General features: G+C 41.6%; 1 protein-coding gene across 2 annotated transcripts in view; it reads right to left on the bottom strand.

Annotated features, from left to right (window-relative positions):
• Positions 1-18,779, bottom strand: part of VPS39 (VPS39 subunit of HOPS complex) — a 251,793-nt gene that overhangs the window by 105,542 nt on the left and 127,472 nt on the right. Inside the window, exons 10-11 of one of the 2 annotated variants that reach the window (XM_044271213.1) lie at positions 15,561-15,681; positions 6,006-6,135 (exon numbers count right to left, since the gene is read on the bottom strand). In XM_044271213.1, coding sequence (XP_044127148.1) covers positions 6,006-6,135; positions 15,561-15,681 — 251 coding nt within the window. The remainder of the gene's footprint in view (positions 1-6,005; positions 6,136-15,560; positions 15,682-18,779) is intronic. The other variant, XM_044271214.1, reaches the window with a different exon arrangement.

Below are 18,779 nucleotides of genomic sequence, written 5' to 3'. Positions count from 1 at the left end.
ATAAAATGCAGAATCTTTGAAGAATTAGGAGTGCTGCGGTTTCCTACAGACTGGTTCCCATCACCGCTGGCACCACCACCATATTGGACACATTTTTTTTCCATAAGTGCTGCTACAAATTTTCTATTTTTTATCAATATATAACAAATAATAGAATAAAAAATACAGTGGAAGGTATATTCATACAAAGACAAGTTTATTCAATGTGGTTGGAATACTGTATAAACAGTTCCTATATGCAAAAGTAATCCAGTTAATCCAGTTACTCAGTAGTACAAAGTTTTCTTTAAAACGGACGTCTTTCAAGACGTATCTGGAGAGGAAATTGGATATAGCGTACTAATTAAGATAAAGGATAGTACTAACTATAACTAAAATATATCAATTAATAGTTACATAATATGAAACAATATGCAGTATGGAACTGTTGCACATATGGTGTTGTTGCGATAAATTAAAAAAATAAAAAGAATCTCGGTGCAGAACTGGCTCTTTTAAATTTAAAGGGGCTGTGCAGGATACTAAAAACATCATTTAACTGTATAAACCTTGTCTAGTCTCCAACACAGCATAAGGCCTCATGCACACGACCATTGTGCATTTTGCGGTCTGCAAATTGCGGATCCTCAAAAACACAGATGGCGTCCGTGTGCGTTCTGCAATTTGCGGAACGGATTGGATAGCCATGAATAAAACTGCCTATTCTTGCCCGCAAAACAGACAAGAATAGGACAGGTTATTTTATTTTTGCGGACCATAGAACGGAGCAATGGATGCAGACAGCTTTTGCGGCCCAATTGAAGTGAATGGGTCCGCATCTGAGCCACAAATACCGAGGCACGGATGCAGACCAAAACAACGGTCGTGTGCATGAGGCCCAACAGAGTACCTGTCAGCTTTTCCTGAGTCTTCACTTCAGTCTCCATTCTCCCGCTGAGCTCCATTGTTTACAACCTGAATTTCCAGGTTGTGATCACAGATGAGCTGCAGCCACAACACTTCTTATAGTGATGTGTGTTGTAAGATCAGGCAGAAATGTAATTCCCTACTACACCCTTCCCTGGGAAGAAAATACTGTCTACTTACACCTTCATTCCTTTACTGTTTCCACCTTATGTGTCCTCAATATGACAAACAGTGGCCTTCACATACCCTGCTTGTGGATTGAAAGCATCGACCAGCCCATTCTATGATCACATGGGTCTGACATCCTGACCATTTGGGGCGAGGATTATGACAGAGGGCATCATGGGAGACATGGTCGTGATGTCAGTGGAAATCCCGTCTCCACAGAGGGAACCGTCATGTGACCACTCTTCCAATCGCTAGAGTGGACAGAAAAAGTGATGCAAGTGCACTGGCAGGGGAAGCACATGGAAAGGGAAAAATGTGTACCTAGATCACCATTGAAAGAATCCAAAATAAAAGCAGATGGGTTTGCAGCAGAATAATGGGTGCGGTATGATAAATAAAATTCCAACTGTAATGGAGGTGGTAAATAGACTCAATATTACAGCATCAGAAAGTTCCAGGGTTGGAATATGGAACAACAAAAAAAACATTTCAGGATACTAAGTTAAAGGGGTTCTCCAGAAAAGAAAAAAAAATTGAAAATACTGAAAAACATGTTATTATAAATGAACTCTTAAATGCCTAAAACGGCTCATTTTGTCTAGGGGACAATCGGTGTAAGAGTTAAAATGGCCGTTGTCTGATTTATGAGCATGGAATCCGTCCTCCTAATGACACTGCAGGAGTTCACCTTATGTGGTACTCACAAGCTGTGTGTGTTTTCTAATAACCTTCCTCCCCCACAGCAGCGTGTCTGGTCCTCATCCCTACCCTTCATCTTGTGAATACGAACAAAGACACACACAGAAGCACAAAGACACAGCTGAGTTCTTATCTCAGCTGTGATCTGCACATATGGGGTCATTTATCAAACTGGTGTAAAGTAGAACTAGCTTAGTTGCCCATAGCAATCAACCAGATTCCACCTTTCATTTTCCAAAGGAGCTGCCAAAAATAAAGGTGGAATCTGATTAGTTGCTATGGGCAACTAAGCCAGTTCTACTCTACACCAGTTTGATAAATGACCCCAATTATTTCGTGTTTGACAATGTTCACACCGGCATAGAACCAAGCCAGCAAAGGGATCCTGCTATGTACTCTACTTTCTCATCCAGGCCGTCCTGCAGTGTGATTAGGAGGACGGAGTCCACGCTCATAAGGGTACTTTCACACTAGCGTTATTCTTTTCCGGCATAGAGTTCCACCCTAGGGGCTCAATACCGGAAAATAACTTTTTTATCCTAATGCATTCTCAATGGAGAGAAATCAGTTCAGGATGCATCAGGATGTCTTCAGTTTAGTCTTTTTGCTTCTTCGGGATCCGGCATTCCAATGCATTTGTCAGTCGGATCAGGATCCTGATCTGTCTGACAAATGCCATCAGTTTACATACGTTTTGACGGATCCAGCAGGCAGTTCCGGCGACACAAGTGTGAAAGTACCCTTACCCTAAGTTCACACCTGAGCGTTTTACAGCGCGTTCCTACGCGCTGTAAAACGCTCAACAAGGAGAAACCAATGATTCCCTATGGGAATGGTTCTCACCTGTGCGTTTTACAGCGCGTACGATCGCGCTGTAAAACGCCCGACGCTCAAACAAGTTCTTGAGCTTTTTTGGGGCGTTTTGTCGCACGTTCCCGTACATAGATATTCGGTGGTGTGCTCGCCTGTCTCTGTATGCACGATTGTAAACGCGTGTACAATCGCGCATACAGAGCGCTCGTTTCAGAACGCTCAGGTGTGAACCCAGGGTTAATCTGACAGCGGCTATTTTAAGGGGTTTTATTTGTTGCGCGATAAAAGTGTATAACAAAACAACAACTTGGATGGAATTTTGTGCGACAGTTATGTCGCCGTTGCAGCATGTCGCAGTGTGACACCACAGACTATCATTACAAAAAATGTTAAAAGACATTAATGAGACAAATGTGGTCATGTAACCGCAGTCTAACTCCTTCACTGATTGTACCCTAAACAAAACAATAACTAAAGGCATTTAAGAGTTTATTTATCATAACATGTATTTTCATTTCTATCTTTCCTGGAGAACCCCTTTAAAAGAAAGTTACTTATTTTACTAAAACTAATGAAATAGTAGACCAGTATGGCACACTTGGTGATGATGCATGGAGTCGGGATCCCACCCCGAATATATACAATAAAATAAACTCCAGCGAGATTTGCTTAGGTGTTGTTGGTATTTATTGTAAGGCGGCTAAATAACACTTTGTGTGATATTTCGGCACAATTGCCTTTTTCAAACTGTGTGAGTACAGAAAAATACAATCAGTGATTGTGTGATTACAACAACAAAATGACATGATTACAGATCGTGAATGTACTTCTATATAAATGAATATAAACTAGGTAAACATCAAGAAAAAGGGGGGAGTCTCAGGGTCTTGTTAAGAGGTCCAGGTGTAGGCTGAAGAACAACTTCTTGAGGAGCATAGTTAAGGAAAAAAACATGTCATATGCCACAGACATAGCACTTTGAATCATATAATACAGCCGGAAATGAAATATTGATACAAAGGTCCACAAACATGTAGGAAATGAAAGCATTGATGCAAAAATTCATGAGAAAATTCTAAAAGGTCCAGGGGCAGCCCCACTAGCATATGTCCTTAGACATAGGAGTCAGGATTGTCCTTGTACATATGTAAAAGATCGGAGGATGGCGCAGAGGGAGCATCAGACTGGTAGAGCATAACCAATGTATTAAGTGAACAAAGACCTGAGACCTGACACTTACCACATGCCGCTCTGGAGGAAGGAGCCAGATAATGCTGCGCTAAAAGGGGGTATAGCATGCAACTGCATGCGATTGGTATAAGCGCACCATATTGTGGCTAATGTGCTGCTTATATCGGCCAATTGGGCGCGAACGGCACTTCCGGTATCGCGAAACTGGAAGTGGTGCGTTCCAACTGCGGTTCATGGGCAGGAAGTGACGTTGGCATGTGTAATGCAATCGCATCTGCGTTCCACAGGCAGGAAGTGCGTTCCATATGCGTTCCACCAGCAGGAAATGGGTGATATTAAGAACGCTCAGAGTGATGGGACCCATATAAATGCAACCAGGGTATCAAAAAAAGGGGGAACAAACAGAGGAAAGGGGGTAGAGGGAAAGAAAAGTGAACAATCTATGCATATGTAATATCAAAACTCTATAAGAATTTGCTATATCATAAACTCTATGAAGGTATACTATAAGATAATCAATAGGATAATCAATACTACCAGGATAAATTAAAGGATACAGATCTCCAGTGGATGATGCTGTTATGGTACCTATAAAGTAAATGGGAATATTATTAAAGAGTAATTGACTAAAAGAGGCCAATTGGGAAAACATGTATGTATTGACATAATGGTGGTGATTGGGATCAGGTATATTAACCGAGGGGGTAGGGGCCCACAGCAGTGAATTGATAGGTGTGTGGGTAGCGGCGAAGGGGGGTAGAAGTTTTTATGGAGGATATAAATGTGCAATGGTATGCGGCTGAGAGGACCACTCTAGACGTATAATAAAAAATGAAAAATTGATAAAAATTACATGAAGCTCTGAACTTCATAGTCCCTGTTCAAACCTTTAGGTTCTAAACAATCCAATGTGTGTATCCAGAAGGATTCTCTTTTTTTGAGTTGTGCAATACGGTCATATCCGCGTCTGTGTGAGGGGATATGTTCAATAACCTGGAATCTGAGTTGCGAGATGTTATGGCCTGCCTGGTGAAAATGAAATGGGACGGGAAGTAGGAGATTCTGGCATCTGATGGATGACTGATGGATGTTGGCATATTCGGTCTCTCACTTTCTGTGTGGTTTCCCCAATGTAAATTTTGCCACATGGACATTTTAACAGATAAATGACAAATGAGGAATCGCACGTGAAGAAATCTTTAATTGGAAATTGATGACCAGACTGTTTTTTTTTTTTATACCCTGGATGCATTTATATGGGTCCCATCACTCTCAGCGTTCTTAATATCACCCATTTCCTGCTGGTGGAACGCATATGGAACGCACTTCCTGCCTGTGGAACGCAGATGAATCACATTACACACCAACGTCACTTCCTGCCCATGAACCGCAGTTGGAACGCACCACTTCCGGTTTTGCGATACCGGAAGTGCCGTTCGCGCCCAATTGGCCGATATAAGCAGCACATTAGCCACAATATGGTGCGCTTATACCAATCGCATGCAGTTGCATGCTATACCCCCTTTCAGCGCAGCATTATCTGGCTCCTTCCTCCAGAGCGGCATGTGGTAAGTGTCAGGTCTCAGGTCTTTGTTCACTTAATACATTGGTTATGCTCTACCAATCTGATGCTCCCTCTGCGCCATCCTCCGATCTTTTACATATGTACAAGGACAATCCTGACTCCTATGTCTAAGGACATATGCTAGAGGGGCTGCCCCTGGACCTTTTTGAATTTTCTCAGTAATTTTTGCATCAATGCCTTCATTTCCTACATGTTTGTGGACCTATATTTCATTTCCGGCTGTATTATATGATTCAAAGTGCTATGTCTGTGGCATATGACATGTTTTTTTTCCTTAACTATGCTCCTCAAGAAGTTGTTCTTCAGCCTACACCTGGACCTCTTAACAAGACCCTGAGACTCCCCCCTTTTTCTTGATGTTCACCTCGTTTATATTCATTTATATAGAAGTACATTCACGATCTGTAATCATGTCATTTTGTTGTTGTAATCACACAATCACTGATTGTAATTTTCTGTACTCACACAGTTTGAAAAAGGCAATTGTGCCGAAACGTCACACAAAGTGTTATTTAGCCGCCTTACAATAAATACCAACAACACCTAAGCAAATCTCGCTGGAGTTTATTTTATCGTTATTTTACTAAAACAGCATTATGTCTAAAAAAATAAAATAAAAAAACACAAAATAAATAAAACTTACCAGTACCAAGCTTGGCAAACACTTGCATAGACTCGTCAAAACGTTTCTGGCAAAAAAGGTTGAAAGCATACAAGTTCTGAATGTGATGGATCTGCTGCCTCTTTTCACTGTCAGCATCATCTTTCATCTTCTGCCATCAAAAATAAAATGCAACATACAAAAATGATGACATTTTAGTCTCAGAGAAGATAGAGAGAAGCATATACTGTATTAAAAAAGGGGAGGATAGTTGTGAATCCTTTACTCAACCAACCAATGAAAATCAAATGTGATCCACAGTTGCTGAAATCTGCTAGGATTATCAATGTATTCTGCAGCAAGCTCCTCCATTCTCATGATTAAGTTAAAGACTATGGACACCTTGGGGCAGTTTTTTATTATTGCATTCTACTCCGTGCATTTGCAGAGTAGAAGGGTCTCTACTTTACTCTACATCTGTCAGCTGTTCTGATGGCTGGATCTATAGCCATATATATATATATATATATTCTCTGTATTTTCGTAACAGCTCCTCACTACTCCTACTTTTTGCCTTCCTCTGGATCAACTTGCAGGATAACAGGCCGAACTGGATGGCAAAATGTCTTTTTTTGGCTTTATATACTATGTTACTTATTATAATTTTCATAGGAATTTAGCTTAAACAAGTGTTTAACCCCTTCAAGACCAAGACAGTTTTCACTATAAGGACCAAAACACATTTTGAAAATCTGACATGTCTCACTTTATGTGGCAATAAGGCTACTTTCACACTAGCGTTCGATCGGATCCGTTCTGAACGGATCCGATCATAATAATGCAGGCGGAGGCTCCGTTCAGAACGGATCCGTCTGCATTATATTGGCAAAAAAAAAGCTAAGTGTGAAATTAGCCTGAGCGGATCCGTCCAGACTTTTACATTGAAAGTCAATGGGGGACGGATCCGTTTGAAGATTGATCCATATTGTGGCATCTTCAAACGGATCCGTCCCCATTGACTTACATTGTAAGTCTGGACGGATCCGCACGCCTCCGCACGGCCAGGCGGACACCCGAACGCTGCAAGCAGCGTTCAGGTGTCCGCCTGCTGAGCGGAGCGGAGGCTGAACGCCGCCAGACTGATGCAGTCTGAGCGGATCCGCATCCATTCAGACTGAGTCAGGGCTAGACGGAAGCGTTCGGGTCCGCTCGTGAGCCCCTTCAAACGGAGCTCACGAGCGGACAGCCGAACGCTAGTGTGAAACTAGCCTAACTCTGGAATGCGTTTACTTATCCAAACCATTGTACTTCATGTTAGTGGTACATTTTTGTAAATATGAGTCAATCATAACTAATTCAGTTTTGAAGTCATTTAGTAACTGTGTTACTAAAAAAAAAAAAATGGATAAAAATGGAAAATATGCAAAAAAGTGAAATTTTGAAATTTCACCTCCATTTTTCTTTAATTATTATGGAATAACGTTTGTAAAATCGAGGGGAGTAGGTTCTAAAATGGGGTAATTTAACAGCCAAACAAAACGCAATATTTATTATCGTGATTCTTCAGTTTACAGAAACACTCCATATGTGATTGTAAACTGCTGTATGGGCACACAGCAGGGCGCAGAAGGGAAGGAGTGCCATATGGAGCGCAGATTTCACTAGGATTTCAAGTTGCCATGTCACATTTGAAGACCCCCTGATGCATCCCTACAGTATAAACTAGGGTTCTCAAGATGCCAAAATTCAGATTCAATTTCGATACCATAAAAAAGTTTTGCAATACTCGATACCACACGAAAAATATAAAACACCAAAAAGTTGGTTGCATTCTGCGTTTTATGGAACGTCCGGCCTATAATAGAACAGTCCTATCCAATTTTTGGGGGGGACAAGGTCACAAAAGAATGGCGAATCGCGCTTTTTTTTTTTGTTTGTTTGTTTTTTCCTGTTATGGCGCTCACTCGTAGGAGATATTTTTTTATATTTTAATAGTTTCGACTTTTCGGACACGTATCGATATTTCCATAACCGCAACAAACCTAATTGGTAGTAGTATGAATGTGAGTGAATGTTGCCAGTTATGTTCCATTCTCTTTAAAACATGCTCCCATCATATAAAAAGCCTTGAAGCAATGTCAAATCGTGAAAGGACTTTCTACAGGTTAGGCTACATTCATCTGCATGGGAAGCTCTGTTTGGTGCTTTAGTCACAGAGTTTTAGAAAATAGTGGAGAAAAAAATCCAGCATACAGGACTTTTTTCTCTGCTGAAGAAAAATAAACCTTCTCTCAAACGGAAACCATTATTGTCAATATCGAACCTGGTACTTCTGTTATTTTCGTTCTTCTGCCCCTATAACGGAGCAGAAGAATGGAAATACAAGGTGGTGATGTGAAAGCAGCCTGCAAGCATAGATCTGCAAAAATATAAGCCTTAGGCTCCATTCACACGTCCGCAAATGGGTTTGCATCCGTTCCGCAGAAAAGATGCGGATAGTACATAGTGTGCTGTCAGCGTCTGCATTTCCGTGCCGCGGCCCTGACCTTCTATGCCGCGGCCCCGAACTTCAGGTCCGCGGCTCCGCAAAAAATAGAACCTGTTCTATACTTGTCCGCAATTGCAGACAAGAAAAGACAGTTCTACGGGGGGTGCCGGCCGGGTGTATTGCGGATCCGCAATACACTACAGACGTGTGACTGGACCCTTATACTGGGCTCGGTCAAGGTCTTTGCATGTCATTTAGGCACAAAGGGGAGTATTTTGGAAGCCGAATGTTTTATTGACATCTAACTTCAGGCCTTTACAGCAGAGTAGAATTGGGCCATAAAGCTGAAACACTCCACCAAACTTCTAGCCATCGTCTCCTTCAAAACAGCTGCACTTCCCCCACTGAGATGCAGCTAATCCCTACCATACAGCCTGTAGCCAACAAAAAAGTTGGCCAATTTCTCCGGGAACCCAAATCTCTCTTTTGCACACCAGCTCTTGAGCTACTTGTTGACTTTCATAACCTCCTGTTGCCTTTCTGATTTAGCTCATGGTACAGGTAGCATTTCAGAAAATACTACCTTTAATGTCCTAGCCTTGAGTTTGCAACATAAGTCCCCGACATAATTTTAAGGACGTTCCACCTACCTCTAACTTTGTCAACGGTGCCAATGTAGACCATGACCACTGAGTCCTCACCAGCCTCTCCCATTAATCTATCAAACTCAGGGGTGGACTGGGAACCTAAAGTGGCCCCATTTTGTAGTTGGGTCCAAATTGATGAAAGGCAGGGCCATGCATTCCCAAACGCTGCTCAAGGACTGCATAAACTGCAAAAGAAGTGCACTAGACTGCATTGTCAATCATGAAGCACATATTTGCTAATGGGGATTACATACAAAAAAACAAGGTAAAATACACAATCCAATAAAACTGATAAACAAGCCCTCCTTAACCCCTTAAGGACTCAGCCCAATTTCACCTTAAGGACTATTTTTTTCAAATCTGACCAGTGTCACTTGATAACTTTAAAACGCTTTTACTTATCCAGGCCATTCTGAGACAATTAATATTTATAAAAAAAATACCAAATTTACCCAAAATTTTAAAAAAAATTGCAAATTTCCAAGTTTCAATTTCTCTACTTCTATAATACATAGTAATACCTCCAAAAATAGTTATTACTTTACATTCCCCATATGTGAACTTCATGTTTGGATCATTTTGGGAATGATATCTTATTTTTTGGGGCTGTTACAAGGCTTAGAAGTTTTTGAAGCAAATCTTTACATTTTTCCGAAATTTTCAAAAACCCAATTTTTAGGGACCAGTTCAGGTCTGAAGTCACTTTGCGAGGCTTACATGATAGAAACCAATGACCCCATTGTATAAACTACACCCCTCAAGGTATTCAAAACCGATTTTACAAACTTTGTTAACCCTTTAGGTGTTCCACAAGAATTAATGGAAAATAGAAATACAATTTCAAAATTTCACATTTTTGGCAGATTTTCCATTTTAATAATTTTTTTCCAGTTACAAAGCAAGGGTTAACAGCCAAACCAAACTCAATATTTATGGCCCTGATTCTGTCGTTTACAGAAAAGCCCCATATGTGGTCGTAAACCGCTGTACGGCCACACGGCAGGGAGCAGAAGGAAAGGAATGCCATACGGTTTTTGGAAGGCAGGTTTTGCTGGACTGCTTTTTTTGACACCATGTCCCATTTGAAGCCCCCCTGATGCACCTCTCGAGTAGAAACTCCAAAAAAGTGACCCCATTTTAGAAACTACGGGATAGGGTGGCAGTATTGTTGGTACTAGTTTAGGGTACATATGATTTTTGGTTGCTCTATATTATACTTTTTGTGAGGCAAGGAATGAAATAGCTGTTTTGGCACCATTTTAATTTTTTGTTTTTTACAACATTCATCTGACAGGTTAGATCATGTGATATTTGACTAGTTTGTCACAGACGCTTTGATACATAAATAAAATAAAAAGTTTACATATTAGGTAAGTTTTACACAATGATTTCATTTTTGAAGCAAAAAAAAAAACATGTTTTAGTGTTTCCATAGTCTGAGAGCAAATATTTTTTTAGTTTTTGGGAGATTACGTTGGGTAGGGTATGATTTTTGCGGGATGAGATGACTGTTTTATTGGCACTATTTTGGGGTGCGTGTGACTTTTTGATCGCTTGCTATTACACTTTTTGTGATGTAAGGTGACAAAAAAAAAATGGTTTAATGAGCACAGTTTTTATTTTTTATGGTGTTCATCTGAGGGGTTAGATCATGTGATATGTTTATACAGCCGGTCGATACGGACGCGGCTATACCTAATATGTATACTTTTTTTTTTATTTATGTAAGTTTTACACAATAACAGCTTTTACATTTTTTTTTTTTAAATGATGTTTTAGTGTCTCCATATTCTGAGCCATATTTTTTTTTATTATTTTGGGTGATTGTCTCAGGTAGGGGCTAAATTTTTGCGGGATGAGGTGACTGTTAGAGTGGTACCATTTTGGTGGGCAAACGCCTTTTTGATTGCTTGCTTGCTTGCTTGCTGTTGTACATTTTGTGATGTTAGGTGACAAAAAAAATGGTTTCTTTAGCACAGTTTCTATTTTTTATGGTGTTCATCTGAGAGGTTAGGTCATGTGATATGTTTATAGAGCCGGTCGATACGGACACGGCGATACCTAATATGTATACTCCCCCCCCCCCCCTTTCCTATTGTTTACAAAAAAAAAATTACTTTATTTGGGGAAAATTACGTTTTTGTTTATTTTTACTTGAAACTAAAAATTTTGGGGGGAAAACTTTATTTTTTCACTTTCTTTTTTGTCCCACTTTGGGACTTTAACTTTTGGGGGTCTAATCCCCTTCACAATACATTCCAATACTTCTGTATTGGAATGCATTGGCTGTATGAGTAATACAGTGTGTATTACTCATACAGCTTCCTGCCTGTGAGATCATAGGGGGCTAGATTTCACAGGCTCGTCACCGGAAGGCAGCGCGATACCTCAGGAAGGCATCGCGCTGCCTTCCATGCCATCGGGTCCCCACTACAGCCGCATGGGGACCCGATGGCACCACCGCCGCCGCACCAGGTAAAAGCCGCAAACCGCAGGTCTGAATTGACCTGCGGTTTGCGGCGATCGTGACAGGCATCCTGTTCCGATTAACCCCCGCCGCGCCGCAATGTCGTTTTAAAGTTAGGACTCAGCAAACATGGTGTACCGGTACGTCCTATGTCCCTAAGGGGTTAAAAGGGTTTTGTCACATCAGCAACTAGCATTTATCATGTAGAAAAAATTAATACAAGGCACTTACTAATGTATTGTTATTATCCACATTGCTTCCTTTATTCATTTTTCCATCACATTATATACTGCTCATTGTCAGGGGTTATGACCACCCTGCAATTGAGCAGCGGTGCCTGTGCTTGTACACTACAGGCAAAAGCACTTGCCTCTCTGCAAGCTGGGAGCACATGCAGGGTTTCCTCTAAGCTGCGCGGGTGAGCGGCCACCCAGCAATTATTGTGCCCCCGCTCACAAGTTTAATAAGTCCGCTCAGCAGCCGCTCGCAAAATGCCCACACTTGCCCATCCTATTGATGAGTTCTTCAAAACGTCCTCCTTCCGTAAGCGGCTCAGCGGGGCGCCGCCTACCACATATTCCTGCGCTACTGCTTCCTCCTCCTTTTCTAACTGAAGAGGAGGACTGAGCAGCAGTGCACAGGCAGAGGTAATGTGGCGGTCTGATGGAGAGAAGGGCCCAGTTGCTAATGTCCCCCGGACCCATAAATCTCACTGCTGTGCAGGTGCAGGAAGGAGACAGAGCACCCTGACACCGCCACAGTAATAAGGGGGGCCGCTAATATTTATTAAACCGGAGACTCTCAGTAACAAGAGGCATTCTGGGGCAAGGTCTGTTCCCCACAAGGAAAAGTCACTTTGTGGAGTTTGTCACGTATGGAGACCAGGATACCGGTCCTATATGTGGACGGGAAGCATGCAGCAGAGCTGAGCTTCTTAGAGTAGCAGAGCCAAGCTTGTTAAGTGCAGCAGGGCAGAGCTTGTTAGATGCAGCAGGGCAGAGCTTGTTAGATGCAGCAGGGCAGAGCTTGTTAGGTGCAGCAGGGCAGAGCTTGTTAGATTCTGCAGAGATGATCTTGTTAGATGCAGCAGGGCAGAGCTTGTTAGATGCAGCAGGGCAGAGCTTGCTAGATGCAGCAGAGCCAAGCTTGTTAAGTGCAGCAGGGCAGAGCTTGTTAGATGCAGCAGGGCAGAGCTTGTTAGATGCAGCAGGGCAGAGCTTGTTAGATTCTGCAGAGATGATCTTGTTAGATGCAGCAGGGCAGAGCTTGTTAGATGCAGCAGGGCAGAGCTTGCTAGATGCAGCAGAGCCAAGCTTGTTAAGTGCAGCAGGGCAGAGCTTGTTAGATGCAGCAGGGCAGAGCTTGTTAGATGCAGCAGGGCAGAGCTTGTTAGATGCAGCAGGGCAGAGCTTGTTAGGTGCAGCAGGGCCGAGCTTGTTAGATTCTGCAGAGATGATCTTGTTAGGTGCAGCAGGGCAGGTGCTTACTGTATATGTTGGGGTACAACTTGTTGTGAAATCCTACTGTGTCCTTACATTGGACTGTAGCCGCATGTACCGACTGTTCACAGCACAGACACTGCGGCCTCAAACAGTCCATTTACAAACCAAGCTCTGCTACATCTGTTCACAAATCTCTGTGTGCCTATACTGCAATAATATTTATTTTCTTTAGTTCTATCCGCTTCTAGAAAGGCTGGGTGAAAGCCATTATTGCTGCCATTCCAACCTTCACCCAGCTTTCCCAGACCGCAGAACAACAAACCCTGAGGAGCAAACGTCAGGTGCACTTCTGCCGGTATGTGCATTCCACCGAGGCCTTCTCCACACAGCTGGGGGGGGCAGATATAGGTATAGGCTGTATATAGCTATATACCGCATATAGGTATAGACTGTATATAGGTATAGGCAGTATATATGTACATAGGTATAGGCTGTGTATAGGTATATCTATCTATTATCTATCCCACAGGGGTTTTATTGTCTGGCATGGTGTAACCGCCATACATTTGCTGTACAGTATACATTATAATCCATACACAATGCCGTTCAATATATAGTATAACACCTACACTGTAGGGTTATGTTGTATATTGTACGGCATGGTGTATGGATTATAATGTATATTGCACAGCATGGTGTATGGATTATACTGTATATTTTACTGTATGGTGTATGGATTATAATGTATATTGTACAGTATGGTGCAGGGGTTATAATGTATATTATACGGCATGGTGCAGGGACTATAATGTATTCTGTACAGCATGGTGTAAGGATTATGCTGTATATTACACAGCATGGTGCAGGGATTATACTGTAGTGTACGGGGTGGTGCAGGGGTTACATTGTATGCTCTTTAATGTAACAATTATTTTAGGTTTTACTATCGCCCACCTTTGATGGTGCTGTGTCCAGCTCTGAGCAGACCCCGCTCAGCAGCTGCCAAGGCTTAGAGGGAACACTGATCACAGGAGTGCGCATAGGCTGCCATTTTTTCCCCACAGTATGCAAGTACGGCTGCCATTGCTGGATTGCAGGCTGGTTGTAATGCCTGGATACAAGCAATGTATAATGTCATGAAAAAACTACTCAGCAAAGGAGGCAATATGGATGATAACAATACCTTAGTACGTTAGTAAGTGCCCAGTATTAATTTTGGCTACTTGGTAAAAAAAATGCCATTTGCTGAAGTGAGACAACCCCTTTAAAGGGAATCTGTCATGTGGATATTTGATTATTATCTAACTAATTATATACAATTATTAACTGCTAACAAGTACCCTAGATGTATTCACTTACTGGTGTGACAGATGGTTACTTCATAATATATATACAAACTTGCCACATGCCGTATGCTAATGAGTTATTTGGAGTCCAGCGTGATGTCATTGAGTCCAGCGTTTATTCAATTAACAGCTATAGCCACTCCCCTGCCCACCTGCTGCTGATTCCTATGGAAAAAAAACTATCAATCAGAAGCAGGGAGGCGGGGAGAGTCAGGAGCTCATAAATATTCATGACTCATCATTATCAGCTGGAGCTTTTCAATACAAGATGTTGGCAGATTTACTGGGTCAATTAAAGAAAGTGACCCAGCATTTTGCTAATAGAATCAGTCACTTATTTATGTTGCCCTTAGTTAGGACACTATAAAACTGGTGACAGGTTCCCTTTAAGTTTCTGAATATAAAGTTAAAAGACAAAACAAAACATACTTTATAAGAAAATACAAGCTTGCAAATTCGGCTTTTGATCTAATAAAGCTGTTTTTCTCAAATAGCTGTGAACAGTCTGCAGTTTTTTCCTCTGGATTCAGTTGGAGGCTGGGTATCTCTAAAATGATAATGCAAGCAGTGCCGTAGTAAGCCCATCTTTAAGGATGGGAGAGACCCAGGTAAAATCAAGAATAAAGCAATCTGACGGGTTGCATATGTACTGCAGCCACTTACCTTCTCATGTGTTGAGAAGACTGTACACAAAAAAGGTTTTAACATGTCACTGGCTTCTGCCCCCACTGCGCTTTTTACACCTTCCGCTGGATAAACTCTAAAGAATAATAGATTCAACTAGAGAGACTTGCCTTACTAAGTTATGGACACGGTTCATCAGTACAAGCTATGAGGAGGAGTTTCCTCTCTGTGATGGCCAGCATCATCACTAGTACGAGCCAAATCACTAAGTATGGATAATGTGACGACCAGTGACTTTTACAAATACCACACCTTCTTCAATAATATCTGCATACACACTGTCGGTTAAAATAAATGCTAGTTTGAATTAAGTAATGATCATTCAAAAAAAAAAAAAGGAAAAAAAAAGAGAATTGGCCAATGTAAACAAGGCTCGTTTACTATTATGTATTTTGGTTTAAGACGTGATGAACTGGTAACCAAACTGATAATCTGAGTGTGAGCATGATGTGAGTGATTATTTGTAGAATATTTTCTATATGAAATGATGGAATTCACCCACAGCATAATACCTAACACTTACCGCCAATTGTAAAGCAAGTTCAAACTGCTTGTCCTGAAGTAGTTGTTGTATTTGTGTTGCAATGGACACAGGAACCAACCGCCAAACAAAGTGATTACTTGCCACATATACAATGTTTGGACTAAAAAAAAAAAAAGGAAGAAGAAACGCATTTATATAAAGAGAAATCTGCTGTTATTTTATTCTATAATAATGATTTTTTCATTTACAGGACCTCGCTATCATATAAAATGAAAGGCAAGTTTTAGGATAACACAAAAATAATATACTGGAATATAAATATACATAGTAGGGTTTAAAAGTCTGATATCATGTTGAATATGGGTCTAAGTTATGTTAGGTTTTCCTCAGGGCTGTGGAGTTAGGGCCCTACAACTCTCCCCAATGTTCAAGCAATGCGAGCGCCAATGGATGATAAAAAAAATATATATATATATATATATATATATATCAGAGCTTGTTCGCTCCATCCTGATTACACAGGCAGATGCAAACTGAATGTACAGGAACAACTGCTACCACAGTTCTTCCTTCCTCATTCTGTTATATTGATTATCAGCAGCATATCCCGGATTACACAGGGAGATGTGCTGCCAATAATCGGGCATCTTTCATCCTGATCAGCCAACATATGAGTGTTTGCTTGTTTATTGGCTGATCAATAATAGGAACAAGCGTTCGTATAACCCTCGTTCTAGATAATTGGTCCAAAATAGAGCCTTAAGAGTCCAGAGTCACTTTTGGGTACAGTCAGAAATGCTCCGTCTAACTTCACAAAGGATCCTTAGTGCTCTGAAATATGTAGTTATTAAGATGAAAGCAATAAATCCATGAATTTTATTCTGGATTGTGCATCTGGTAGTTCTTGCACCAGAAAGATGTTCCTTTGCCTGAAGCGTTCTCCACTGACTGTACAATAAGAAGCTATATTTATGAAAAAGAAGAGCTAAAAAGCCACAAATTCAGTAATATCACAAGATACTCTTTGTACATTATAAAATCATACTGAGGTACCGTACCATCAGAATTTGGACAAACATATCTCCCCAGGCCAGCTTGCCATTAAATCATTGCAATCAAACTGCAAGGAACTCCTGAAATTGTGGAGAACAATACATGGATCGCACATCCAATGCTATGCATTGATCTAGTGCTGCCAATCATATTTAATAAACTGTTACACGAGGCACTATGCATGCGTTATGATCAAAATGCATAAGCTCTCTTACAATGTCAAAGTAGCCTCTTTCGAGTGGACACCTACACTAATTTGGTGCAGGACCACATAGCGACCACCACAATCCAGCACCTACAGGCTGTGGGACCCAATAGCACCCCTGCTGTGTTGTGGTTGTTTTGTGGTGACTGTTTTCACCATATTGTGCTGCTCCAAATTGGTGCAGGGACCCATTTGAAAAGGGTCACCTTTATGTGTTGAGTGGGCCTATGCATTTTAATCAAAAGGTATACTAAGGGTCCTGAGTACATATTTATAAATTATACTTGGGGAGAAATAGATCAATGAATGGCATGCACATGCATGGACATGCATAACTAGTGTTCTAAGACTTTTGGATTAGACAGTGTATATCAGTGATCTATTAATTATGTTATATAGCCAGCAGCCTGTACCATACATTTTTAATCCCAAAGCAAATTATATAATTAGAATAGAATGGGCACTCATATATCTAGTTCACAAGGTAGGCAAAGCGACTCAAGTGATATATATTAATTTATTGATAGCGATATAATTGAGCAGGTATACATCAACAGTATACAATGATATTATAAACCTAAACAGAGCTATATTCCCTAAATCAGCTATTATTTAATATGTTGTTTCCCAGTCTTCCGCCCATCTGCGAGGGAGAGTCTAGCTACCAGAGGAGCATGATCAGAAGGCCCCTGCGGGCAGTACTCAATACTTTCCAGATCAGTAAGAGACAGTGCATTACCCATGATGTAATCTATCCTAGACAATGCACCCCTAGAAGGGGTGAAGCACGAGTACTGCACCACCAGGGGGTGTCTCTCCCGCCACAGGTCGAGCCATCCCATCTCAGTAGCTACTCTATGAAGTGCTGATGTGGACCTAGTGGATATCTCCACTCTTGCTGGGTCCCGGAACTTGTCTAGGTCTGAGTTCATTAGCATATTAAAATCTCCCATACATAACAGCCTAACATTCGGGTACTGTACAACAAAGCTCACTGCTGCCTGTAGGACAGAAGTGCTGGCTGGTGGAGGATTATACACGTTAATGATGACGTATGGGGTGCAGTTGATATAAGCATTTATAAATATGAACCGTCCGTCCGGATCTACAACAGACCTCTGCAATTCCCAGGCTACTATGCACTAGGACCGCTACCCCTCTAGAGTATGAGTTCCCATATGCATTGGCGCTCCACTGCACCCACGGCTTCTTTATTCTGTTACCCGTTTCTATCGTCAGATGGGTCTCTTGCAGGCCCAGGATATGTGGAGCAAACCGACGCACATGTGAAAACACTGCTATTCTCTTCCTAGGACCTCCCAAGCCCCTAACGTTCCAGGACATTACTTTTAGAGCTGCCATGCTATCCTAAAATCCATAAAATGCATAATGATGTCGCTGTGAGAATATTGACGGAGCGTTCCACTCTGCCTCTCCTCCTGCATGCCTGCTACACACTGTACCATAGAAATTGTATGTACCACAACCACAAACATAGAAAGAAAAAAAAAGGAACAGGAAAAATAAAAATGTCTGAACATATAAACCACTGGCAATTAGCAGGACAGGGCCTGCTTTTTGATGACCGTGTATACGGGCACCTGCACGGTGTAAATGGATGTTAACCCAGTGCAGGTAATCGCCGGGTGGGACCCTTGATCATGCTCTGCTAAACAGTCCGATAATCACTAATACTAGTACAGAAACTAAACATTTCAATTGAGAAGTTACTCAGCTTATCTCTGAAAAGAAACGTGGCATTTATACGATACCAATGGCATGCTACCACAAGCGGAGTCCACCTTTAAACAACACAGGGCAGCGTCCATCCCAGATCCACTCATGATAGGTAAACGGCGCGAAGATCTCGAGGCTACTCAGGCCTAAGTCTCGGTCTGCCAGCTGCCCACTCATCAGCTTCTCTCGGATCCGTGAAGAACAAGGATTTCCCGCCATCCACAATCCGGAGCCATGCAGGATACGACATGGAGTACTGGACA

This window comes from Bufo gargarizans, chromosome 11 (genome assembly GCF_014858855.1).
Source record: "Bufo gargarizans isolate SCDJY-AF-19 chromosome 11, ASM1485885v1, whole genome shotgun sequence".
In the NCBI taxonomy this organism is placed as follows: domain Eukaryota; kingdom Metazoa; phylum Chordata; class Amphibia; order Anura; family Bufonidae; genus Bufo; species Bufo gargarizans.
The sequence above is the reverse complement of the archived record's forward strand: the minus strand, read 5'-3'. Positions and strand labels throughout refer to the sequence as shown.